The sequence below is a fragment of the Bos mutus genome, chromosome 9 (genome assembly GCF_027580195.1).
Source record: "Bos mutus isolate GX-2022 chromosome 9, NWIPB_WYAK_1.1, whole genome shotgun sequence".
Lineage (NCBI taxonomy): Eukaryota > Metazoa > Chordata > Mammalia > Artiodactyla > Bovidae > Bos > Bos mutus.
Genome location: NC_091625.1, coordinates 50,330,786 through 50,353,187, shown reverse-complemented (window position 1 = coordinate 50,353,187; position 22,402 = coordinate 50,330,786). Strand labels below are relative to the sequence as shown.

The window sequence follows — 22,402 nt, the reverse complement described above, 5'->3', positions numbered from 1 at the left end:
ATTTTATTACTCATTTATTTGCTTATTTTTTGGCTGAGCCAGGCGACATGTGGGATCTTAGTTCTCTAATCAGGGATCAAACCTGCAATGGAAGTGCGGAGTCTTAACCACTGGACCACCAGGGAAGTCCTAGTCTTATTTTAAAATAACATTTGGTAAATTTTCAGCACATAGAAAAGTAGAGAGAATAGTGTAATCAACTCCATGCTTCTATCACTCAAATCCAACAACTATCAGTTTATGGCCAATTTTGTTTCAACATACTCAGTGGTTCTCCACTGGAGGTGATTTTTACCCTTAGACATTGTCAGACATTTTGGCAATGTCTGGTGTCATAATTAGGGGAGGGGTTCTATTGGTCGTCTAGTGGGTAGAGGTCAGGGATGATGCTAAATGTCCTACAATGCACAGGATGGCTCCCACAGCAAAGAATTGTCATGTAGAAGGTCAATAGCTCTGAGGCTGAGAAACCCTGATCTATACCTGTACCCGCGGCCCCTCACCTTAGAATTACTTGAAGCAAACCCTAGACGTCGTGTTAAATCTTTAAATATTTCAGCGTGTATTTCTGAAAGATAAGGATTAAAAATTATACTACAATTACAATTATATTATTAATAATCACAATTATTCCTCTTGTAGTTAACATTATTTAATTATCATTAAATATCTAATCAGTTCTAGAATTATCAGGGTGGACTCTTCGATGCCTTTTATGGCCTAGTCTCAAAAATCACACATTTGCAACTTTGTGACCAATCACTAAGTCTGACTCACACTCAAGGCTCCACCTTTAGAGGGGAGGATTGTCAAAGAATCTGTGCACATATTTTAAAACCACGACATCCTTTAAGCCTCTTTAAATCTTTTGCTTCTCCCTCTCTTTCCTACTCCCCCCTGCAACCTACTTGTGACACAGGTTGTTTGTCCAGTAGAGGGTTCCACAGTCTGTCTGTTTCTCTGACTGTATCCTCATGGGTTTGTTTATCAAGTTCATCTGTCCTATTTCCTATTATCGGAGGAATCAGATTCAGGTTCAGTTTTGTTTGCTTGCTTGTTTTGACAAGTCTATTTCATGGGCAGTGTTGTGTATTTCCATTCAGAGGCTTGCTCTTTGTGATGCTAGTCATCACTGAAGATCACTGACTTCATCTATTATTCTATGAAGGGTTGCCATAATATTTGAATTCTTGAACTCTTCCTTCATTTGTTAGCTAGAATGTGTCTATAAAATGAGGCTTCCCCTCATGAATTATTTGTTGCCCTGAGACACACATGACTATATCTTATGTGATTGCCTTAGCAAGTGGTCCTTGGTGTCAAAAATCCTGCTCCATTTAACTTACCATGTACAATTTCCAGCCTAGTAGTACAATACCTTATCATAGGACTCAGTGAATGGTAAGCATAGGTATCAAAAATATTAATAACTCACATTCTTGAGTATATCCTCTGTCCTGAGTTCTAATGCTAAACACTTTTCATCAACATCTCATAATCCTCTCAACAATCCTATGAAGAAGGTCTGCTTATTATGCATATTTTACAGATGAAGAAACTGAAGAATAGAAAGGTTACCTTTGCTAAAGGTCACATGGGTAGTAACTATCAGAGGTAGGATTTGAATCCAGGCAGTCTGCCTCTAGAGCCCACTCTCTCAACCACTAGGACATCTCACAAAAGGAGCATGTGAAGATATGTGAAGTCAGTTAAAAGTTCTGAATATAATGTGGTCAGGTGAAAATAGCCTGGGCTTGGTTCTCAGAAGGTGTGAGAGGAATTCTATTATTTGCTGTGTGACTCTAAGCAAGCTTACTAACCCCTCTGAACATTTCTCATTGGTAAAAGATAAATAATAAAATCTACCTCATAGTGGTGTTATGATGGTTAAACTTAATAGCTTGTTTTTTTGTTGAGTATTTTAAAAGTTATAAAAATGTATCTGTGCTCAATAATAAAAAGACAGGACAGTTAACAATGTGGAAAAGATTTGAATAAACATTTCTCCAAAGAAGATAAACAAATTGCAGGAAGGGCAGGAAAAGATGCTTGGGCATTAGCCATTTAGTCATTAGATAAATGTAGATAAGATTACAATGAGATTCTCACCCCTGCTAAGATGGGTATAGTAAAAAAAGAAGAAAAAAAGGCAGATAATAAGAAATGTTGGAGGAAATGAAGAAACTTAAACACTCGTAAACCACTGGTAGGATGTAAAATGGTGCAGCACTTTGGAAAGCAGTTTGACTGTTGTTCAAACAGTTTAATACAGACCCAGCAATTTCACTCATGAGTATGCATCCAAAATAAGTGAAAATATATATGCACACAGAAAGTTGTGTGCAAATGTTCCCAGTGGCATTATACATAATAGCAAGGTAGAAGCAAACTAAAGGTCTATTAGCTGATAAATGGATAAACAAAATATGATATCTATGCAATAAAAGATTATCCATCCACAATAATAAATGAGATACTGACGTATGCTACAGCATGGATGAACCTTGATAAATTATGCTAAGTGAAAGAATTCAGTTGCAAAAGACCATGTATTGTATGGTTCAATCTATATATAATGTGCAGTGTAAGCAAACTTTTAGAGATGGAAAATGCACTGATGCTTGCCTATAACTAGGGAGTTTGGGAACATATGGGGAGTGATAGCAAATGGGTATAGGCTTTCTTCTGGGGAAAGGAGATAAAAATATTCTAAAATCAGACTGTTGGTGATGGCTGCAAAATCCTGTGAATATACTAAAAATAAATAAATAAAACCTATCAACATTGAACTGTACAGTTTAAAATGGGTGAATTGTATGGTAAGTAAATTATACCTCAATAAAACTGTTTAAGAAAATGTTTTGTATATATGTATAAAAACGTACTTTTGTAACTGCACCTAATTTTTTATGTTGTGATCATATATCTATTTGGAAAGCTTTTCTGAATGTAAAGTCCCTACTATAAAATTCAAACATGCTTTCAGGAAGCTAAAACATATCATCATTTGGTCATGGACATAATAGCACAAGCATGAATAAGATGAATGATGAAATTGACTTTTCAACTGGACAAACACATACCTACTGGTGAATTAGGAGAGTACACAGGATGCTACTCCTACTAGTGAATCTACTAATTGTTATTCAGAGATGCTGGTTATGAACCTGAACTTGATTCTTAGTTGTGACATTCAGCTGGGTGTTTTTTTTTTAATTGTTCTATTTCTATTGCTATCATAATGGCCATTTAATGAACTTCCATGCTCACAGGTTGTCCTAGGAATTACACAGTGCCTGCTATGCAGCTTCCCCCCTCCCCCCACCCCCGCCCCGCCCCATATGCACAACTGGATCATGGGTTAAAGGAAAATTCTGTGCTTCCTGAATATAGATTTACATGTTTTTTTCTTCAGGAGGTAGGCTTGATTGGGAAGAAAGGAAGGCTTTAGGCCCGTGGAGGAACTGAAGAGAGAAAAAAATGTTTGACTCATGGCTCACCAATGGGGATTGTCCATCTGTCACATGGTCATCTTCTCTGACCTAAAATCCTCCTTGTCATTGGAGAACTCACCTTCCCATCAGGCAAGGAGGGGGAAGTGTCTCTAGATACACTCAGTCTGGGAACCAATTTTGAATAGAAATTTACTACAAAAAACACTGGTTATATTATTCCTTCTCCAGATCCACACATCAACTGCCTTTTCTCTTCCTCTTTTTTCTCTTGCTGCATGTAGATTTTAAAACAGAATTAAATCTCAAAATACATTCCAATTGAAGGGAGGTGGGAAATACATTCTTATGGTACCAAAATGACACCAAAAGTGAGACGTCTCCATTTGGCCCCAAGCTTAGAAACAAACAAGGAAATCCAGATAATCTGTGTTCCCCTTACTATTCTTCAGTTTTCATATGTCATTTCTGGCTTCCCTGCTCCTCAGGGGCTAAAAGAGGCTGTCACTGCTCTTTGCTTAGACAACTGTCCCAGCCTCAAAGCAGACTGATTTCCAGCCTTTTAAAAGGCCTTGTCTCCTTCAGCTCAGAAACCCAGCGGCCTCTTTGGAGATTTACAAGAGAACATACATCTGACTGTATGTTCATACACATATGATTGTATAGAGACACATCATTATGCTTGTGATTTAACTATTGTGTGTGTGTTTTACACACACACAAACATCAGAAAATACTTTATTGACTTATTTGGGTGTGAAGTTCTCTTTAACATACACAAGAAGATACTTTTGTTTCTTTTGACTTTTTCTCCCCAATTCAAATACCAAATTGTTCTTATTATTGCCCCAAGAGAGGGTATGTTCTTTGGCGGTGGGGATGGGAGGCAGAAATTAAGAGAAAGAAAGCCGAGCTCTTCAAGGGGGGTGGGGAGGGGGAGAAAAACCGTCTGGGAATCTCAAGAACATCTTTATTTCGCCTTTTAACTCTCCGCCTTTCTGATTAAAGAGTTCAGACCCGCTCCCCCGCCCGCGTTCAATTATCCCCAACATCTTTTCTCAGAAGCTGTCACCACCACTTGCTGAACCACAGCCCCATCCTGAGCCATTAGCCCGTCTCTTTTCCGTTTCGCTTTTCTTTCCTCAGTTTCTCCCTGCAAGCTTTATAAATCTCCCTTGGAGGAGGAGTGTCCAAGCGGGTGGAAGTCTGAACACAATGCAACCTGAGAATTTCTGTCACTCTCTGCATATGCTCCTAAGTGCTTTAATCCCAATTAGGGGCGGCTGACACACGGTCCTATTCATTCCCATCAGCTCTTGAATACATTTGCCTAGAAATGAACTTCACAAATAGAGGCGCTCCTAAATGTGTCCAACAGCAAGGAAAATCGAATTGAGTGCGGGCTCATTCGGCAGCGGCCGGCAGAGGAGCGTTGAATGTGGAGGTGCCCCGAGACATTGCAATTCAGCAACACGCTCGCTGACTTTTCTTTGCACCATGTCAACCGAAAGAACCAAGAAATAAGTTGGGGGAACTCCGGTTAAAAGGCAACTTGAGAGGAACTCTGAATACTTTTATTGAGCCGCTTCCAATGAAGGACTTAAAACACAACAAAAAAGGCACCACAAAACCCACCAGCGGCGTCCGGGCTGCGTCCTCGGCGCGCGTTTGGAGTCTCCGGCCGCTGCGCACCCACCGGCCTCGCAATTAGGGGAAAATGGCCCAGTCGCTGGCGTGTCATCTGGTGGCGTTCCCAGAGCCCGTCTCCGCCGCGCTATTCAGACCCGGCCTTAATGTCCCACCCGCGCCTCGGGGGCAGCGCAGCTGGTCCGCACTGACCCGCCCACCCGGCCGGTGCGGACACCCTCGGGGGCCGAGCCCCCGTCACCTCTGGCCCCAGCTCGGCGGAGTCCCCAGGCCTCTGCCTCGCCGCGGTCTCGCCAGCGATCCTGGACCCCGCGCCCCTCCCTCCATCCCGGGGTTTCGGGACTCTGCGCACCGAAAGGGTGGTGGCGTTGGTGACTCCCCACCACCCGGGGCCTCAAGGTCAAGGCCCGCGGTGAGCGGGGAGTAGCCAACTGGGCCCCACTAGGATCTGAGGCACCAGGGCTTTGAGCCGCGGAGACCCCAGCTCAGCGCGAAGTCTTGCTGGGGCTCTTTCCCTAGAAGCGGAGTGGAGCCGGGTTACACGTGCGCGGCGCGGGCAGCGTATCCAGCCCGGCGCTCCGACGCCACCAGGCGCGGGCGGGGCCGCCCCCTAGTGCTGCCCGGCAGAGCACCGCGGCGCGGTGGGGCTCGGCTCGGGGTGGGCTGGTGCCGTGGCTGGAGGGCCGCTGCTCTCCGGCGCCCACGCCTGATTAGGGGCAACCTGTTACCGGGACTAAGGTGTTGGCCGCGCAGTTCCGCGGTGGGCAGCGAGCGGGGCCGCCCACAAACCTGCCTGGTCCCGCACCTCGGCGTAGAAGGGATTTCGCTTTAACGGGGCCTCTGGACGCCCATTTTCAGTCCATAAAAAAGCCGAGTGGAATGTTTTGATTGAGTCTCAACATTGTCTTTGAATAAGGCTGAGACCATGTAATTAATGTGTCTTTTTAATAAGGGACAATACGGCCGTTCAAGCTATTTAATTTCATTTAATTTTCCATCCCATTTGCTGCACAGCCCGCTTTTACTTTTAACACCCAGCCTTTCACGGCCCATCTTGCTCCACTGGGCACATTAGATTGGTTTCACCCTTGCTTTTTAGGGGAGGAAAAATAAAAGAAAATGTGTTCCTTTCCTCCTTTGTGGACAATTTATTTCACTTGGGGAACTTCAACTCTGAGCCACAGGACAGAATAAAACTGGGCGAGCGGGTTTGAATGCCTCTGGCGCAGTCTCTTTCTTCTCGCGGGGCTGGGAACCAGCCACAATTGGCTATATTAATAAATAACTTTCCTCACAGTCGGCCTTTACATGGTTCTATTGATAAAATTGTTCGCGTGTCGTTCACGCTTTTTCAGTCATTAAGGAGGGCCGGGGAGGAGCCCCGAACCCAGGCCCCGCGCTCGCCCCTTCCCGCTCACAGTACTGGTAATTTAAACTGGGTGTCATTCCGGAGTCTCCAGGCCAGAGGTTAGAGGGACATGTTCATGGCTTAAATTTATTGCCCTCCGCTCTTCGGAGCCGCTTCCTCTTCTCCTCCCCTCCCCTGACTTTCGCCATTCATGGGCCCCTGGATCAAAGGCTCCCTCCTCTCTGTCGCGGCCAGCCTTCGCGGCCCGAAGAGGGGGCAATTGGAGGGTTAAGAATAAAAAATCAGCGGCAGTTCCCTTAGAAAGGAGCCCTGGGCACCGTGTGGCTGCAGGGATAGAGGAACCGCAGCGTACGGTCGCTCGGATCCGCCTACTGGCTCTTTTCCGTCCCAGCTGCAGCGTCTACACTGGCCTTGGGGTTGCCACCTAGCGGTCATCCGTGTTTCACCACCTCTCCAGACTTGTGATACTTACACTTAAGACCCTTGACTTGGCTTGGAGCCGCGAATTTTGGAACGCCCTAAATTTATTCACTCTACAGATCACTGCTGTTGACCTTCACATAAACCCTAGTGAATTGCAGAATGGAAACCAAGAGGCTGCATCATTATTCCCATTTTACGGATTACGAGACTGAGGCTCTGAAGCAACTTCCCGAAGTTTCCTCGAACCTTGAGTGACGGAGCACAGACTGCATGAGCCTGAGTCTCTTGACCTTGTCCAGTACTGCGAACGCAGATCTCCAACGAAGGGTCCCGCAGGTAGGGCCTGGTGGGACGAAGTGCTAAGTTACAGGTGTCGCCACCTTGCGTCCTGCTGCTGCTGTTAATCACAAATATCCCCACCAGTGGCCTAAGAAACACATGTTCGGCCGGCAGAGCCGAGTGGAGATTTCGGCGTGGCGACAGCGGGGAGTCCTCCTGCATCTGCGCAGAGGTTGGGCCTCCAACAGCAGGCCGGAGCACAGAGTCACTCAGGTTCCTCTTTGGAATACCGACTCCTGGGCATTGCGTTTGGGGAGCAGTGCTCAGGATGATTAGCACCCCGCAGGTGCCGGCAGAACTGTCACAAATATCTAATGAGCTCAATCACTCGGCTATCATTCGACAATAATACGGTAATTGTCCCCACACAAATCGGAGGCTTCTCTAAAAGAAAAGGAGGAACATTCTGGTTGAACTGCGAAGTAATGCAGGAGAGGCGGGTTCGATCCCTGGGTGAGGAAGATCTCCTGGAGAAGTGAATGGCTATCTACTCCAATATTCTTGCCTGGAGAATTCCATGGACAGAGGAGCCTGGGTTGGGGGTGGGTTGGAGGCTATGGTCCGTGGGATTGCAAAGAGTCAGACACGACCAAGCGACTGAGCCCGCATGCACTGTTATTAACGCCCACCTCGCGCCCCTTTCCTGTGACCTTTGCTAGAGTGCCTTTAAAAGAAATGTCTGGCTTGTTGGTTCTGGGGAAATTCGCCCCAAGAAATTCGTCCTCGTTTTAAACTTAAAAGCGTTCAGGGCTTGAGTCTTCGTTTGGCCTGCAGGGGAGAAATGATTAAAAACCCAGCCAGCAGAACCCTTCTTCAATCCTCGGGTGTAGTCAGGGCAGGCGATCCCCACGTCTAGTCCCACGGCCTCTTCCCATTCTCCAGAGAAAGGGCAAGCCTGGGGGCCACCGGGGAGCAAAGGTGCAACTGACGTCGTCTCCCAAAACTAGTTCGGACTCTTCAAACTGGACAGAGGGAACGATAAAGTGGTTCTAAATAGACGACTGGCCTGAACCCAATCCCCTGAAATGGTAATATGGCCGTTATTTAAAAAGTGTAGGTATTTTCTGGTGTTTTCCCATCAAGTACCTGCCTAATTTCTGTATGGCACACGCCAGAAATCAATAGAAGTTAACAAGTCCTCCAAACAGTCCCCATCTCTTTGTTTAATCTCCTTTACAATAAAGCCAAAGGGTAGAGAATTAAAAATCTTTGAAGTAGACCAAGGCTCAAAGGAATCAGCCAAGTAGACTTAAAGTAGTCACTTATTTCCCAAAACTGGTTTGTCGGCGAACAATAAAAGGAAGTAAAATTTATGGAGAAATTATACAGTGGATTTGTCACTTAAAATATCGTAACTGTCTCGAGGACAATACCCCATGCTGAGGATTAATGGTCCCGCCGGACCTTTGATTCACCAGCGCCTTTTCTTCGCCCTTGACAAATTGGATTTTTAGGAATGGGAAGGTCGCCTGGACCATTGTGCGCCAGCCATTCAGAGGCCTCGATTATGCAGGGGGCTGAGGGAACCACTCCATGTGACCCTCTCGGGTGGGACTCTGCAGCTGCTCCGCAGCGCAACTCTCTCACCAAACTCCGCGCCCTTCCGCTCGCGGTGCCAAAAGGCGCACGCCCAGATTGAAAAGGCGCAGTGCATGCCCGGCCGCGTCACTCTGCGGGTGCAGGACGCACGTCGGGGCGCAGCTCGCCCGCTCGCGCGCGGCTCCGGCTCTGTCACTCGTGCCCTGCCGAGGACCCCGCGCACCCGAGCGCCTGCCTGGCGGCGGCGGCAGCAATGCACGGAGCTGCCCGCGCTCCGGCCACCAGCGTGAGTGCCGACTGCTGCATCCCAGCCGGCCTGCGCCTCGGGCCGGTGCCCGGAACCTTCAAGCTGGGCAAGTACCTGTCAGATCGCAGGGAACCCGGGCCCAAGAAAAAGGTATTAGCCAGTCCGACCTCCGCTCTCTGCCGCTCGTTCGTCTCCCCTTCTTTCCAGCCTAGGAAAGGGGTGGATAGGGTTAGGGGAGGAAACGGGTGACTGAGCCGTTACCTGCCAATTCTGCCAGGTGGAAGGGGACTCCGATCATTTCCCACAAGTCGCGTTAACCAAGAGCTGGACTTGGGCCAGGCTAGGGGAGAAGATATGGCTGAGAGGGGACAGCCCCTGGGTGGGGTGCAGTAGGGTCTTTACGTGCTGGGACCACTAGGAACTCCCGATTTCCCCGGAGCGCTGGGGTCTCTGTCGCAGAGGCGCAACCCCCCCAACCCTCCTCCCCGCCCTATCCAGCCTCTCTTGGCAAACGTGCCTTTTCTCTTTTATACAACACACATGCGTTGAGGACTTTTTCTTTTTTTAATCTTCTGCCCTTCAATAAGCTAATTTGAGGCTTAAATTTAGCTTCAGATAATTTAATCTCATCGTCTCCGAAAATTTTATCCTTGGACACTCTTAGTTCCTAGAACCTCCCCAGGTGTTTCCTTCTGCGGATGTCTGCTTGTGGATTTGGGGCGAGTAGAGAGAGGATGCGCCAGGCAGTGACTCTGACGCCGGTTCCGAGGACCAGGAACGTCCACCCAGGGGTCACCTGGGCCCGGCGATTGTAGCCGGGCTCGGAGGGGCTAGGATCGCAGATGGGAGGCTTCAGGGTCAACCTGCCAGCTCCGACTTCCCAAACAGCGTCGCGACCCCTGACCTGAGAGGGGTACTAGCAGGCTCCCGCCCGGCCGGCCGCCCTGAGGCGTCCCAGCGGGACGGTCGGTCAACTGCGACCGGGAATGAAGACAGAAGTCCGGTGACTTGGGGAGGGGGAACTGGGAAGAGGACCCGGGACTACAGCTTTCTTGAAGGGCGCTGCTCGGGGGCTCGCCGGCCGGACCAGTACCTGGTTCTTCTCGCAATCATCCTCTTCCCGGCGGAGTAAAGCCTAGCTCGTCGCCAACCACGCCTTCTGCTTTAAACGCGCTTTAATTGCTTTTAAATGACCAGTCAGCCCGCGGCCGCTTTGTTCAGACACTTTCGCCGCGGGGCTTGCAGGCATCTCCGCACTTGGGTGCGGTGCCGCGGGAATGAGGAGACACGAAAGGAGGCCCGGGATGCCCTGTGTCCAGGGATTGATTGTGAAACGTCTCTTGCCTGGCATCAGGACTGCTCTCAGTAGAGCTAGGGTCGGGGTGAGAAACTTCTGGTTACGAGGTGCGCCCAGGGTATATGTGACTCGCTCGGGCGGAATGCTTTCACTCGCGCTGTCAAGGTGGAACAAGACAGGGAACTGTTATACTAGCCAGCCTCCCCTTTTCCTCCCTCCCCCAAGCAAGGGTCCTAAGGACTTAACCCTCCTCCCAGCAGTGCACGGCGGTCTGGCCAAAGCGAACGCAACCATTCCTACGTCGGGTGGTGGGGGGATACCCTTTCCCTCCAGTTGCGGGTCCGGCCGTGGCACCGGGGAGAACGACCGCTGCTTGTGTTGCAGGTGCGCATGGTGAGAGGGGAGCTGGTGGACGAGTCGGGGGGCTCCCCTCTGGAGTGGATAGGGTTAATCCGAGCAGCCAGGAACCCCCAGGAACAGACTCTGGAAGCTATTGCAGACTTACCCGGAGGACAGGTACTGTGGGCTCCCCCCCACCACCGCCAATTCTATCTACCAAACTGTCACTGATGTTAAGAGCAAAGCACTTCAGCTAGAGGTCTCGTTTAAACATCCCAACAACCCTATAAGGTAGATACTATTATTTTCCCCATAATAGTTTTTCCAGCGTCACACAGCGTCGGGGCTGGGAATGCAGTCTTTCTTCTCAGTTGTTTTTTGACCAGTTACCCAGGAAATGACTGCAAGCTGTCCTGTTCCTTGCGTCCCAGATCTTCTATCGAGCACTGCGAGACGTCCAGCCAGGGGAGGAGCTGACCGTGTGGTATTCCAACTCCTTGGCGCAGTGGTTCGACATACCCATCATTGCTACTCCAACGCACGACGAGAAAGGTACCGCCGCTAAGAGAGCCCCCAGGGCCAGCGCGGGTGGGTGAGAATCCAGTCCTCCTCCTCTGGTCTTTGTAGGGGGGGGGGCGGGCAACCCTAGACCTGAAAGGCCTTTTTCTTGCTCTGTGTAAAACTGAATTCATACTCCCAGTCGGAATGGGCAGAGGCGACGTCACCACTACTGCCTTTAAATCAACAGTAAATGCTAACAGACCATAGTAATCTCGCTCTTGATGTCAGGGAAAAAATACTCATAAATTTCATGCGGGTCGTCCTTTCCGATAGCATACCCAAAGAGACAATTATTTACTTACTTAAGAATCCATAAAGATGCCTTAACATATTATAAGGGTAACTACATCATGAGCTCCAAAAAATGTAACTCAAACCTGGAATGCTTTTAGAAGGTGAGGGGGATCTCTTCATCGGGTTTGGAGGAGAGTAATGTATTTCTACAGAGTTTTAGAAGCATTATGGTACTTACAGCTGGTCAGTTGGCAGGTACTGAGGCCCTTCCGTTTAAATGGTATTTATTCATTTCCCTCTCCCTACTTGAATCGAAACTGGGATGTATCCCAGTTTCTTCTCAGATTTATTTGATCCCTTCCAAAGCCCAGAGCGGATTCATGCAAATTAAGGTGCAGCAAGTAACTAAAGAAAGAAACATTTTCAAACCTCCTCTAGGACACTGAGAAACACTTTCTGTGGAAAAAAGCTGGAAGGTGCTAAAATAGTTAAGATCTCCAGACTCCCTTTTATTGCACAATGCTTCTGTGATTTTCTTTTTTCTTCACCAGTTGTTTTAGTTTGTAATTTCTTCTAAAGACATAGTTATATTTAAAGTCAACATCACAGATGCTGTGAAATATTTTGACACATTCTCCTGAATCACCTGCTTAATCTCATTCCTTTAGAAACAGAGTTAAAGAACTTAATACAAGTGTGGGATTTAAGAAACACTTCATGAATAAGACAGAATGAAATTAATTCAAAATGATGAATCACTTCACTTCAGAGTATCCTTGTCCTCTGTAAATTAATTCTATTGATTTTGTGGGTAGACCTGTATGTACTGTTGCTGCTAAGTCTGCTGCTAAGTCGCTTCAGTTGTGTCCAACTCTGTGCGACTCCATAGATGGCAGCCCACCAGGCTCCCCCGTCCCTGGGATTCTCCAGGCAAGAACACTGGAGTGGGTTGCCATTTCCTTCTCCAATGCATGAAAGTGAAAAGTGAAAGTGAAGTCGCTCAGTCGTGTCGGATTCTTAGCGACCCCATGGACTGCAGCCCACCAAGCTCCTCAGTCCATGGGATTTTCCAGGCAAGAGTACTGGAGTGGGGGTGCCATCGCCTGTATGTACAGTATTCATAAAAGTTTCCCTAGATTTTTCCTTCTATCACATTATATTACATTCTCTTGTCAACTTCTTCCAGTAAGAGAGAAACATGACAAAAGCCCCATAGTGGAGAACTCTCAAATCTGTCACTATAGAACAATTCCAAGGACTACTGGCCTTTGGGGGCCAGGAATTTTTGCAAAGGACACCCTTTCTTAGACACTCTCAAATAGTACAAAAGCAATTTGTTTGAGTGGTGGCCCTCATGTTTTCATTTCAGTCAATAGAGCCTATAAACATCATATGGTCACAGATGTCAGAACAGACACCATTTCCCTTTTGGGGAATCTGTAGGTTATTTTGAACCCTGATTTCTCCAGCTTTCAGATGCTTGAAATCTTGATAACCTTGGAGATGCATCTGAGAGAGGAGGCAAAATCACTTACAAGGTGTGTTGATATGTTTGGCACAGGTTGGATTTCAGAATCAAGAGAACAGATCAACTCATTAGGATAAACTAAAAACACATAATGAAACAAAACATACATTGGCTTAAACCCTGAAAAGAGGAAGAAATAAGTAGAGGTGGCTGCAATTCTTCCAATATTGGCTAACCCTAGTGGGTTTCAATTCCATAGTAAGATTAAGGAAAATACTGACTCTTTGTTTTAGGAACAGAGCTGAGTCACTTTGGGGTAGCCTCTGAAAACGCCCTCTTTAAAAAGGGGTGACGAGAGGGAGGTTCTGAACTTAGCAGAAAGGAGGTTACTTAAGATATTAAATCAACACACCCACCAAGAGAACTGAGAAAGTCTTCCCTCTCTATGAAGATTTATTTTACATGGCTGTTCAGTACAACAGACATGATTTTTATCATTGAAATCATTGGAATGACTTTTATCTGTCTTCCATAAACAATGAGGATAGGTCACATAGGCAAATCATCTTCCTTTCTCCGTTTGCTTTCTGCTGTACCTTAACTTCAGCTACAATAATCTGCTCCTTGAACTTCCACCTTAGTTATCTGGAAGGAAGGATGACTTGCTTTATCCAGATTCAGGAGTGAAATACATGAAGAGAGGCATATCTGAAAATTTCTCCCATTGTTGTTTCTGTAGTAATGTTTCAGAAGTTTAAGCTGCTGGTGTGCAAGGAGGAAAAATTTAACTTTCCCATTACATTTAATGAAACTGATGTTTACTTTGTACACTTTCTTGTGGCTCAACTAACTTCTTTCTTATGGACATCCTTCCCTTCAATCAACCAATTATTATCAATAATAATTGGTTATTAATAAACCAATAATCAATAAACCAAGTATTATCAATCAACCACAACATTTAAGAAGAAACCCCACTACAAGCTTGCTTTCTTGGAAGCGATATAACATGACGTTTTAAAGTGAAAATTAACTTCTACCATGTGATCAAAATCTGTTTCATACACATGTCTTTTGACTGTGTTCCCAGACCCTAGCAAAATTAAGCAACTAATGTTAATAGTATTAAACACACAAGGTTTGATGCCAAAAGCATGTGTGTAGTCCCTGACAGAGAACCGTGTACTTTTCGAAAGCTGAGTATCTATATTATTCTCTCTCTCTCTCTCTCTCTCACACACACACACACACACGCACATACATTGATATTTTCCAAGAATTTTACTAAGCTTGGATTTGTGCAGCTATCTAAGAGTTAATTAATAACCAGGTGGAACAAATGACAAGACAATGCATATAATCCTTCTGTTTTTAGAATATGAAGACCTAAGACTTTTTCTTTTCTCCCATCAAATTAAATGGGGTTAAAGAGGAAATAAAGATGCAAATAATTTTGAAGAATAGCAAATCATAGTCCCGATGTGGTCCTTCAGTTGGTCACGCTCCAGGAAAATCTCAAGCAAAGTGTTTAAGACTGGGAGGCGTTGGGGAGGGTGGGTAGTGGACATAAAAGACATTGTTCTGTGAAAAGGAATGATTACATATGGCCCATACATACAGGATATTGTCTCGCCTGGTAATGAGGCGCTCACGACCATTAGATTGGCCTTTGTTCAGTTTATCCAAACTCCTTGACATACGCCACCTATTCTGCAAACACCAACAGATGGGCGCAGGCAAAGCACAGCCCCACACTTGATTTAAAGCAACAGCTGCTCTCGGCTCTTCCCCGGCTCTTTCAAGCCAGCCTCCCTGAGCACTGCCCTTCCAATGAAGATATGCTCGGATGGCCCGGAGAAAGTCTTCGTTGGAAAGGCCCAGGTCACACCTCTCGGTCTCTGAGTAGTCCCAGAGAATGCAGATGCTGACAAAGTTGGCCTTTTGGGGCTTCTCGGCGTCCTTGCTACAATGGGTCTACCGAACTCACTTATTCGCCGGTACCCAAGAAAACTTATGCTTCACCCCATACCTCTGGTCAAAACCTGGGCTCTGCCTTGGGCGCGCTGGCGCTTTCTTTCTCTCGCTTGTTTGCTTCTCACCGGGTCTCCTTTTCACTGTTTCTCGCCCAGGGGAGGAGCGCTACATTTGCTGGTACTGCTGGAGGACGTTTAGATATCCCAACAGCCTTAAAGCACATCTACGTTTCCACTGCGTGCTCAGCAGCGGCGGGGGCCGCGCCTACCTGCACCACGAGCACGCGGCTCGCCAAGGCGCTGCCCCGGCCGCGGATGGCCTTCGCCTTTCCCCGAAACCCCCGGCATCAGATTTCGCTGCGGCCGCCCCGGCGAGCACTCTTCGACCGCACCCGCAGGTCCCACCGGCCCCTCAGGCTTGCGGAGCGCGGGAGAGCATCAAGCGCGAGGCCTCCTCCGCGCCCTCCGCCACGTCACCGACCCTGGCCAAGTGGGGGCCGTCCAAGAAGGGAAAAGAGCAGCCGGACCGCGCTCTGGACATGAGTGGTCCCGCCCGAGGACACGGCCACTTCCTTGGCATCGTGGGCGGTTCCCCAGCGGGGGGCGGCGGCCTCGCTTTCTACCCGGGCGTGCGCTCGGCTTTCAAGCCTACTGGCTTGGCCAGGGCAGCCGCCGCCGCGCACGGCGACCCCTATCGGGACGAGGGCGGCGGCAAACCCGGGGCCGGCCTGGCTTTAAGCAGGCTGCTGGGTGGGGGACGGGCAGGCGGACACCCGAGAAGCGGGGAGAACCCGGCGGCTGGCGGCGCTGGCCACCACCATCACCACCATGCGCACCACCATCACCATCCCAAGTGCCTACTCGCGGGGGACCCGCCGCCGCCTCCTGGCCTGCCCTGCTCTGGCGCTCTGCGCGGCTTCCCTCTGCTCTCCGGGCCCCCGGAAGAGGCGTCCGCCTTCAAGCACGTGGAGCGCGCCCCGCCCGCCGCCGCCGACGTACCAGGAGTGCGTTACGCGCAGCTGCCCCCGGCAGCCGGGCTGCCCCTCGAGCGCTGCTCGCTGCCACCCCTCGACGCGGGCGGCCTCAAAGGCTACCCGGGTGGCGAGTGCAGCCACCTGCCGGCCGTCATGCCGGCCTTTACCGTCTACAACGGGGAGCTCCTGTACGGCTCACCAGCCGCCGCCGCTTATTACCCGCTCAAACTGCACTTCGGCGGGCTGCTCAAGTATCCGGAGTCCATCTCTTACTTCAGTGGGCCCGCGGCGGCGGCCGCTCTGAGCCCGGCCGAGCTGGGCTCCCTGGCTAGCATTGACCGAGAGATCGCCATGCACACGCAGCAGTTGTCGGAGATGGCAGCCGGGAAAGGCCGCAGCCGCCTGGACGCGGGGACGCTGCCCCCGGCCGTCGTGGCCGCTGGCGGCGCCGGGGGAGGCGGCAGCGGGGGCGGCAGCGGCACGGGCAAGCCCAAGACGGGTCACCTGTGCCTCTACTGCGGCAAGCTGTACTCGCGCAAGTACGGGCTCAAGATCCACATGCGGACGCACACGGGCTACAAGCCGCTCAAGTGCAAGGTGTGCCTGCGGCCCTTCGGCGACCCCAGCAATCTCAACAAGCACATCCGGCTGCATGCCGAGGGCAACACGCCATACCGCTGCGAGTTCTGCGGCAAGGTGCTGGTGCGCCGCCGGGACCTGGAGCGCCACGTCAAGTCTCGCCACCCCGGCCAGAACCTGCTCCCCAAGGCGTCCGACGGCCCGGGCGCCGAGCCTCACTATCCCCCGGAGCCGGGAGAGCCCAAGAGCGACAACGACAGCGACGTGGACGTCTGCTTCACCGACGACCAGAGCGACCCCGAGGCCGGGGGCGGTGGCGAGCGCGACTAGTAACGTGTCTTTCAGGGAAGGCGGGGAGTGTGGGGGCGTGGACAGAGAGAAGAGGGGCTTCTGCTGTGGGAGAAGAGGAGCTGCTGGTGGTGAGAAAGACCCGGCGGACAAAACCGGTTTGGTTTTGGTCGCCCGCCAGATTTGGAACAGTGAGCGGTCCGAGGTCAGAAGCTGAAAGTCTGAGCAAAGGTTTAGAGGCGTCTTAAAGAAATTTTGCCTTTCGAGCATCCCCAGGGCGGCGGGTTCCAGCACACTCCAGGCCCCTGAGCACCGCGAATAGGCTACCCTTTCGCCAACCCAGGTGGTTGGCTCTCCAGGTTTAAGATCACATGAATGGGAAGCCACAGCGCCCTCGAGGGCGTCGATTTTAACTGCCGCGTATTTTTAAATTGTTCTTTTTTTGTGAAGAAAATTGTGCCTTTTGAAACGACGTTTTTTTTTGTGTATTTTACATTAGCATTTCACTGCATAGGCAAAATAGTAGCCGCAATTCGGTAGATGTGACATCCAAACACTTGTTTCCATTTCATCTGTTCTCGTGTCAAAGACTCCGCCTTGACGCAATGAATATATAGTGGTAGCAGGTGTACAAATTGGTCAAGTTGCAATTATTTATAAGAGAATGATGACAAATGTAAAATATCTAAAGCATGAGTCTTGAGAGCACGCAATATATAATTTTAAAGAAAATGCCCTATTTGGTAGAGAACAAATGTGATGTATGTTGTTTTATAATGAATGATGTAAAGTGGATTCAGTATTTTGGTCTTGGTTCCAGTTTGTGCAATCTTTAATAAAAATAAAGATTAAAAACAAGAGTTTGTTCACTTGGCAGGTTCAGCAGATCTTTTAATGAAATAATTTAATTTGAAAGTGGTTTTTGAGGCGACTCCATAATACAATAAATCAGGGGACATGAATACTTTGATTATTCATGAAATAAATTATAAGTACTGTTATAATAGGGAAACATCATTTTCAATACGTGCATTTCACAGGCTCCCAGATAGCAGGCAAAATAATTGTTTGCTGAAACCATTGTTAATCATGCTGTGTTTTCATCTTTATGGAAAGAAGCTAATGACCTTCAAGAAAAAACACACCCACACACAATATTCCTCATCAAAAAGAACTGTGCAACCTTAGAATCACTATTTTTTGTTATGTACCATTTTGACAGAACCTCAAAAGCAAAAAAAGGAAACTTGAATAGTGCTTTTTATGATTTGTACATTTTCATATTCATTCAACAAATATTAAAGAAGGATCTATTTTATTGGAAGGGCTGATCTATTTGTTTTATGTAGGTTCCCAGGTTCCCCCTACCCGAAGTACATCTTTCAACAATCTCCTGCTGTCTGAATGGGTCCCATTTTACAGAAGAGGAAATAATACTCTTCAAGGTCACTACTGGGAGGCCCATAATTAGGCAAACTTGGAGCAGTGACTTTATTTATGGGTATACAAAATTAATGCTAACTAATGGAAGGATATCATAAAAAATATAATTTTGTGGGCTAAAACTGGAAAACACCTTCTCCCCTACCTCCCATTCCTTTCTCCACATGCTCTCTGGGGTTTCACTGCAGTTATGTAGGAAGAGGAGGATTAGTCACACCCCTTGGCTAAGGGTAGGTACCCTAAGAGCCCCGGTCTGCAGCGCTCCTCCCTGAGATTGGCAGGAAAATTCTAGTGGGTCACCAAAGGGTCTTGGATATGACCTTGATGATTTAACTCAGTTAAAAATGTGCTTTATTTTCTGCATCCTAGTACTTTGGCAGTCTTCAACCTGCAGTCTTCCATTTGGGAACGCAGCCTCAATCACTGGGTGGCTGGCAGGGACTTTTTCTAACCCATCACAGCAGGAGGCATGGCTGGGAGATGAAGGGCATATAAGTTCTGTGGGTTGTGATCAGCAAAAAAAATTTCTTCTATGGGAAAATTTATGCTTCGAATTATAAGCTTTTTTTTAGTGTCAGCTGGGCTTCCCTGATAGCTCAGTTGGTAAAGAATCTGCCTGCAATGCAGGAAACCCTGGTTCAATCCCTGGGTCAAAAAGATCCGCTGGAGAAGGGATAGGCTACCCACTCCAATATTCTTGGGCTTCCCTTATGGCTCAGATGGTATAGAATCTGCCACAATGTGGGAGACCTGGGTTCAATCCCTGGGTTGGGAAGATCCCCTGGAGAAGGGAAAGGCTACCCACTCCAGTATTCTGGCCTAGAGAATGCCATAGTCTGTATAGTCCATGAGGTCACAGAGTCAGACACACTGAACTTTCACTTAAGTGTCAGCTTAAGTGACTTTCACTTAAGTGATTTTCACTTAAGTTTCACACTAACTCACTTAAGTGTCCGCTGACCTGAAAATGTTTTGCTTTGTAAAAGAAAGCCCAAAGAGGAACCAAAAAAATGCGTGGATTAACATTTACATATGGTGGCAATGATACTACTATTTATTAAGGATTCTTATGCTATTTGCAAATTCTTTCTTTTCTGCAGAGCTACCAGGTTTAGTGATGGCCCTGCCACACAGAACTGGAAGTGAACCCAAGCATCTGCTAGTTCATCTGCTTATCACTGCCTACTTGGTGGTCCTGCCCTCTTAAGCAAAGCTTAAAACCAAATCCACACTTATACAGAAATACTGGAAAATTTTCTGAAATCAGGTTGTGTAAGTCCTCAAGGAAATTGAGAAAGGTTGCCCAGATTTGAGACATAGGAATTTTTATCTGCTATAAAAGCCATGTTTCCTTCACCAATTACCTAGCTCATTACTAAGTTCTACAACTTGTTCTGTGTGAAATAGCCTTAAAAAAAATAGTTCGGAAAGGAAACACATTTTAGAATTGATAAATATTTAATAAAACAATTTCCAGACTTCCACTTTCCTCTTTACTAATTGATGTTATTAAAATAAATTCCAATATAAAAATGAAAATTGAACATAGATTAAAAAAACTCTTAATCATAGATCATTCGTAATTCTCCATAGGTTACCTCAGATAACCTATATATCTGTCCATATGTGTGCACACTATCATACATAATTAATGCAATTATTTATTTTAATGATGAAATCAAATTGGTGACATCCAATCAGTAAAGACACTACTAATTTTAAGTGGCTTAGTCGTCTTAGTGTTTCTCAGGTTACTTCTTTCAGTCTTTTATCTCTTTCTCTCCACTCTCACCACCCCAACCCTCAATCCTCATCCTGATGACCGCAGCTAACTGTGAAAATTACACTAAGGACACTGGAAGTTTCTGGGATTTTAACTGAATGTTTTGTACCAAAAGATTTTTTAAAATAGAATTCATACCTCTTAGAAGTGAAAGACTCTGGGTTGTTTAGGCCTAGTTAATTTGGACATTAAAATGTTTTGCTAACTGAATAAATCATCCATACATAGGTTGTAGGCTTGCCGCCGCTTCTCACTTGCTGGACATCTTGGGCCAATCTTTCTCAATTTCCTCATCTGTAAAACAGGTTGAAATAAGCAATAAAGTCGTTGTGAAGACTGAATGAGAGTTAATTCAGGTAAACTGCTTTTAGAATCAAGGCTGACACGCAGTGAGCTCTCAAACAGTATTGACAAACCTCTAGCCATCTATGGGGTTGCACAGAGTCGGACACGACTGAAGTGACTTAGCAGCACCAGCAGCAACAACTCTTCGTGGTTTCATTTCGAAGACATCAACGAATGAGATAAGGGGAGACGCCCTTTCATCAGCATTTTTCTGCAGGGCACTCGCTCTCTTGGGTTCACTTCTAGCCCCAGACAAACTCTTGCCAACTTCAGTAAATAAAGGCCTTTCACACTTTTGCTGAAGAGAAATTTCTTCAAGCTCCTTATTAATTCATCTTTCTATTTTGAATTCAGACACCGGTTTAAATGGTTCATAGCGGTTACGTGAACGGGAAGAAGAATGCTCATTTTTCACTAATTTTTGGAAAGCTTGGTTGTGCTTGAGGTGAGCCATGAATTTTAGCAGAAGAATGCACAAGAGATGAGGTCCTGCCTATACGGAGCATACAGCAGGAGCTGCAACTTCCTAAGGCCCTACTCTAGGGAAAGTTTATTTACTGACTAGACTCTGATGGAGGAGAAGGAAATGGCAATCCACTCCAGTGTTCTTGCCTGGAGAATCCCAGGGACGGGGGATCCTGGTGGGCTGCCGTCTATGGGGTCGCACAGAGTCGGGCACGCCTGAAGCGACTTAGCAGCAGCAGCAGCAGACTCTGATGGAGGAAGGTGGACGGCGGTGGTCTTCCAGTTTAGAACTGCAGTTCCGGGGAGCTGGAGGAACAGTAGTAGAACTGGCTGCGGGGTTCCAGAGCCGAGAGGGCGGTGATTGGCTACTCCCGTTGAGTTCGAGCGCTCCCATTGGCTCATCCCTTGGAGCTGGGGTCGCTATTGGTGGCGGGCTGGTCGCGCGCGAAGCTCGGGGTAGGGGCTGCCTCGCGAGAACCCCAGGCCCAGGGACCGTATCACTTGGGTGAGTGTGGAGGCGTCATTCTGCGTGTGTTGCTTGCAGCTTAGTTTTCCCTGGAAACGAGGGTTTCCGGGGCTGGGTTCCGGGCAGAAGTGTGGGAGTCTCGCCACGTTTCGGTGTACATTCCGAGAGCCCGGAAGCCAGAGAGATGAGGCACCCCCGTGGCATCCAGCAGGCGACCGAGAGAGTTCCAGGCGCCGGACTAGTCCTTGTTTCGGTGGTCCTGGCCCGCTGTGGCTCAGAGCTGCGGCACCAGCGCTGCGCGCCCTTGCCATCTGCTGCTTCCTCAAAGGGAAGAGTGCAGAGGCGTTGGCGCCATTGGGAGGTCAGACGTGACCCTTGGCCACCCAGGTGTGGGTTGTGAAGGGAGGACTCAACAGACGGCGGGGCCAACGTGTTTAGTTCCAGAAGGAGCGTGGCGCTCGTTCTGCGCTGGGTGACCTTCCTACAAAAGATGAAAGGAGCGCTTCTGTCATCTGCGACTGTAGTTTAATTCAAATTAGGTGTAACCGTTGTACGACAGACAACTTGTCAATGCCTTTGGCTTGCAAACGATACGAGGGCCCTTCAAAAAGGGATCAAGAGGGGGTAGATTCTGTGTATGCGTGTAAACCTTTTAAAGACACCGATTTTATTTTAATATGTTTTAATGATTTCCGTTTTAAGCGTTTCATGTAAATAAAAATTAAAGCACAAATTGGTTAAAGAATATGTGATAGCATAAAAGAGGGTTTTTTTTTTTTTTTTTGGTGATTCGAATGAAATAGATTGAAAGGAACGTTTTCACATAGAGGAAACTTTATTAAAAATAAAATATAGTCAATATCTAAATATCATGAACATTCTCTCTCTCTCTCTTTTTGGTATCCACATACACTTGTGCATAATTCAGTATTGTAGGAGATGGTTTCCTATACTATTTCCTATTTTTGATGTTGGCAGTACAGTAATGTTCTGGAGGTTAGTTTAAGTAGAGAATGATATAAGATCCAATGTTCCATGGCAAGTTGTATTTGAATGGGAGGCACTCAATTCCAGTGATTTGAGTAGAAAGCCTTAGGTGGAAATGTTTTATGTGACAGGAGATACAGTGAGGAGAGATGCAATAGCAGATGGCTTTACATAAAAACATGGT

At 47.5% G+C, this 22,402-nt stretch overlaps 1 protein-coding gene across 1 annotated transcript; it reads left to right on the top strand.

Moving 5' to 3' along the window:
• Positions 1-9,022: 9,022 nt before the first annotated feature.
• PRDM13 (PR/SET domain 13) lies at positions 9,023-16,771 on the top strand. Its single transcript, XM_070377126.1, has 4 exons — positions 9,023-9,166; positions 10,698-10,829; positions 11,084-11,204; positions 15,045-16,771. The coding sequence occupies exons 1-4, from the start codon at positions 9,023-9,025 to the stop codon at positions 16,769-16,771; spliced, it is 2,124 nt and encodes a 707-aa protein (XP_070233227.1).
• Positions 16,772-22,402: the final 5,631 nt, after the last annotated feature.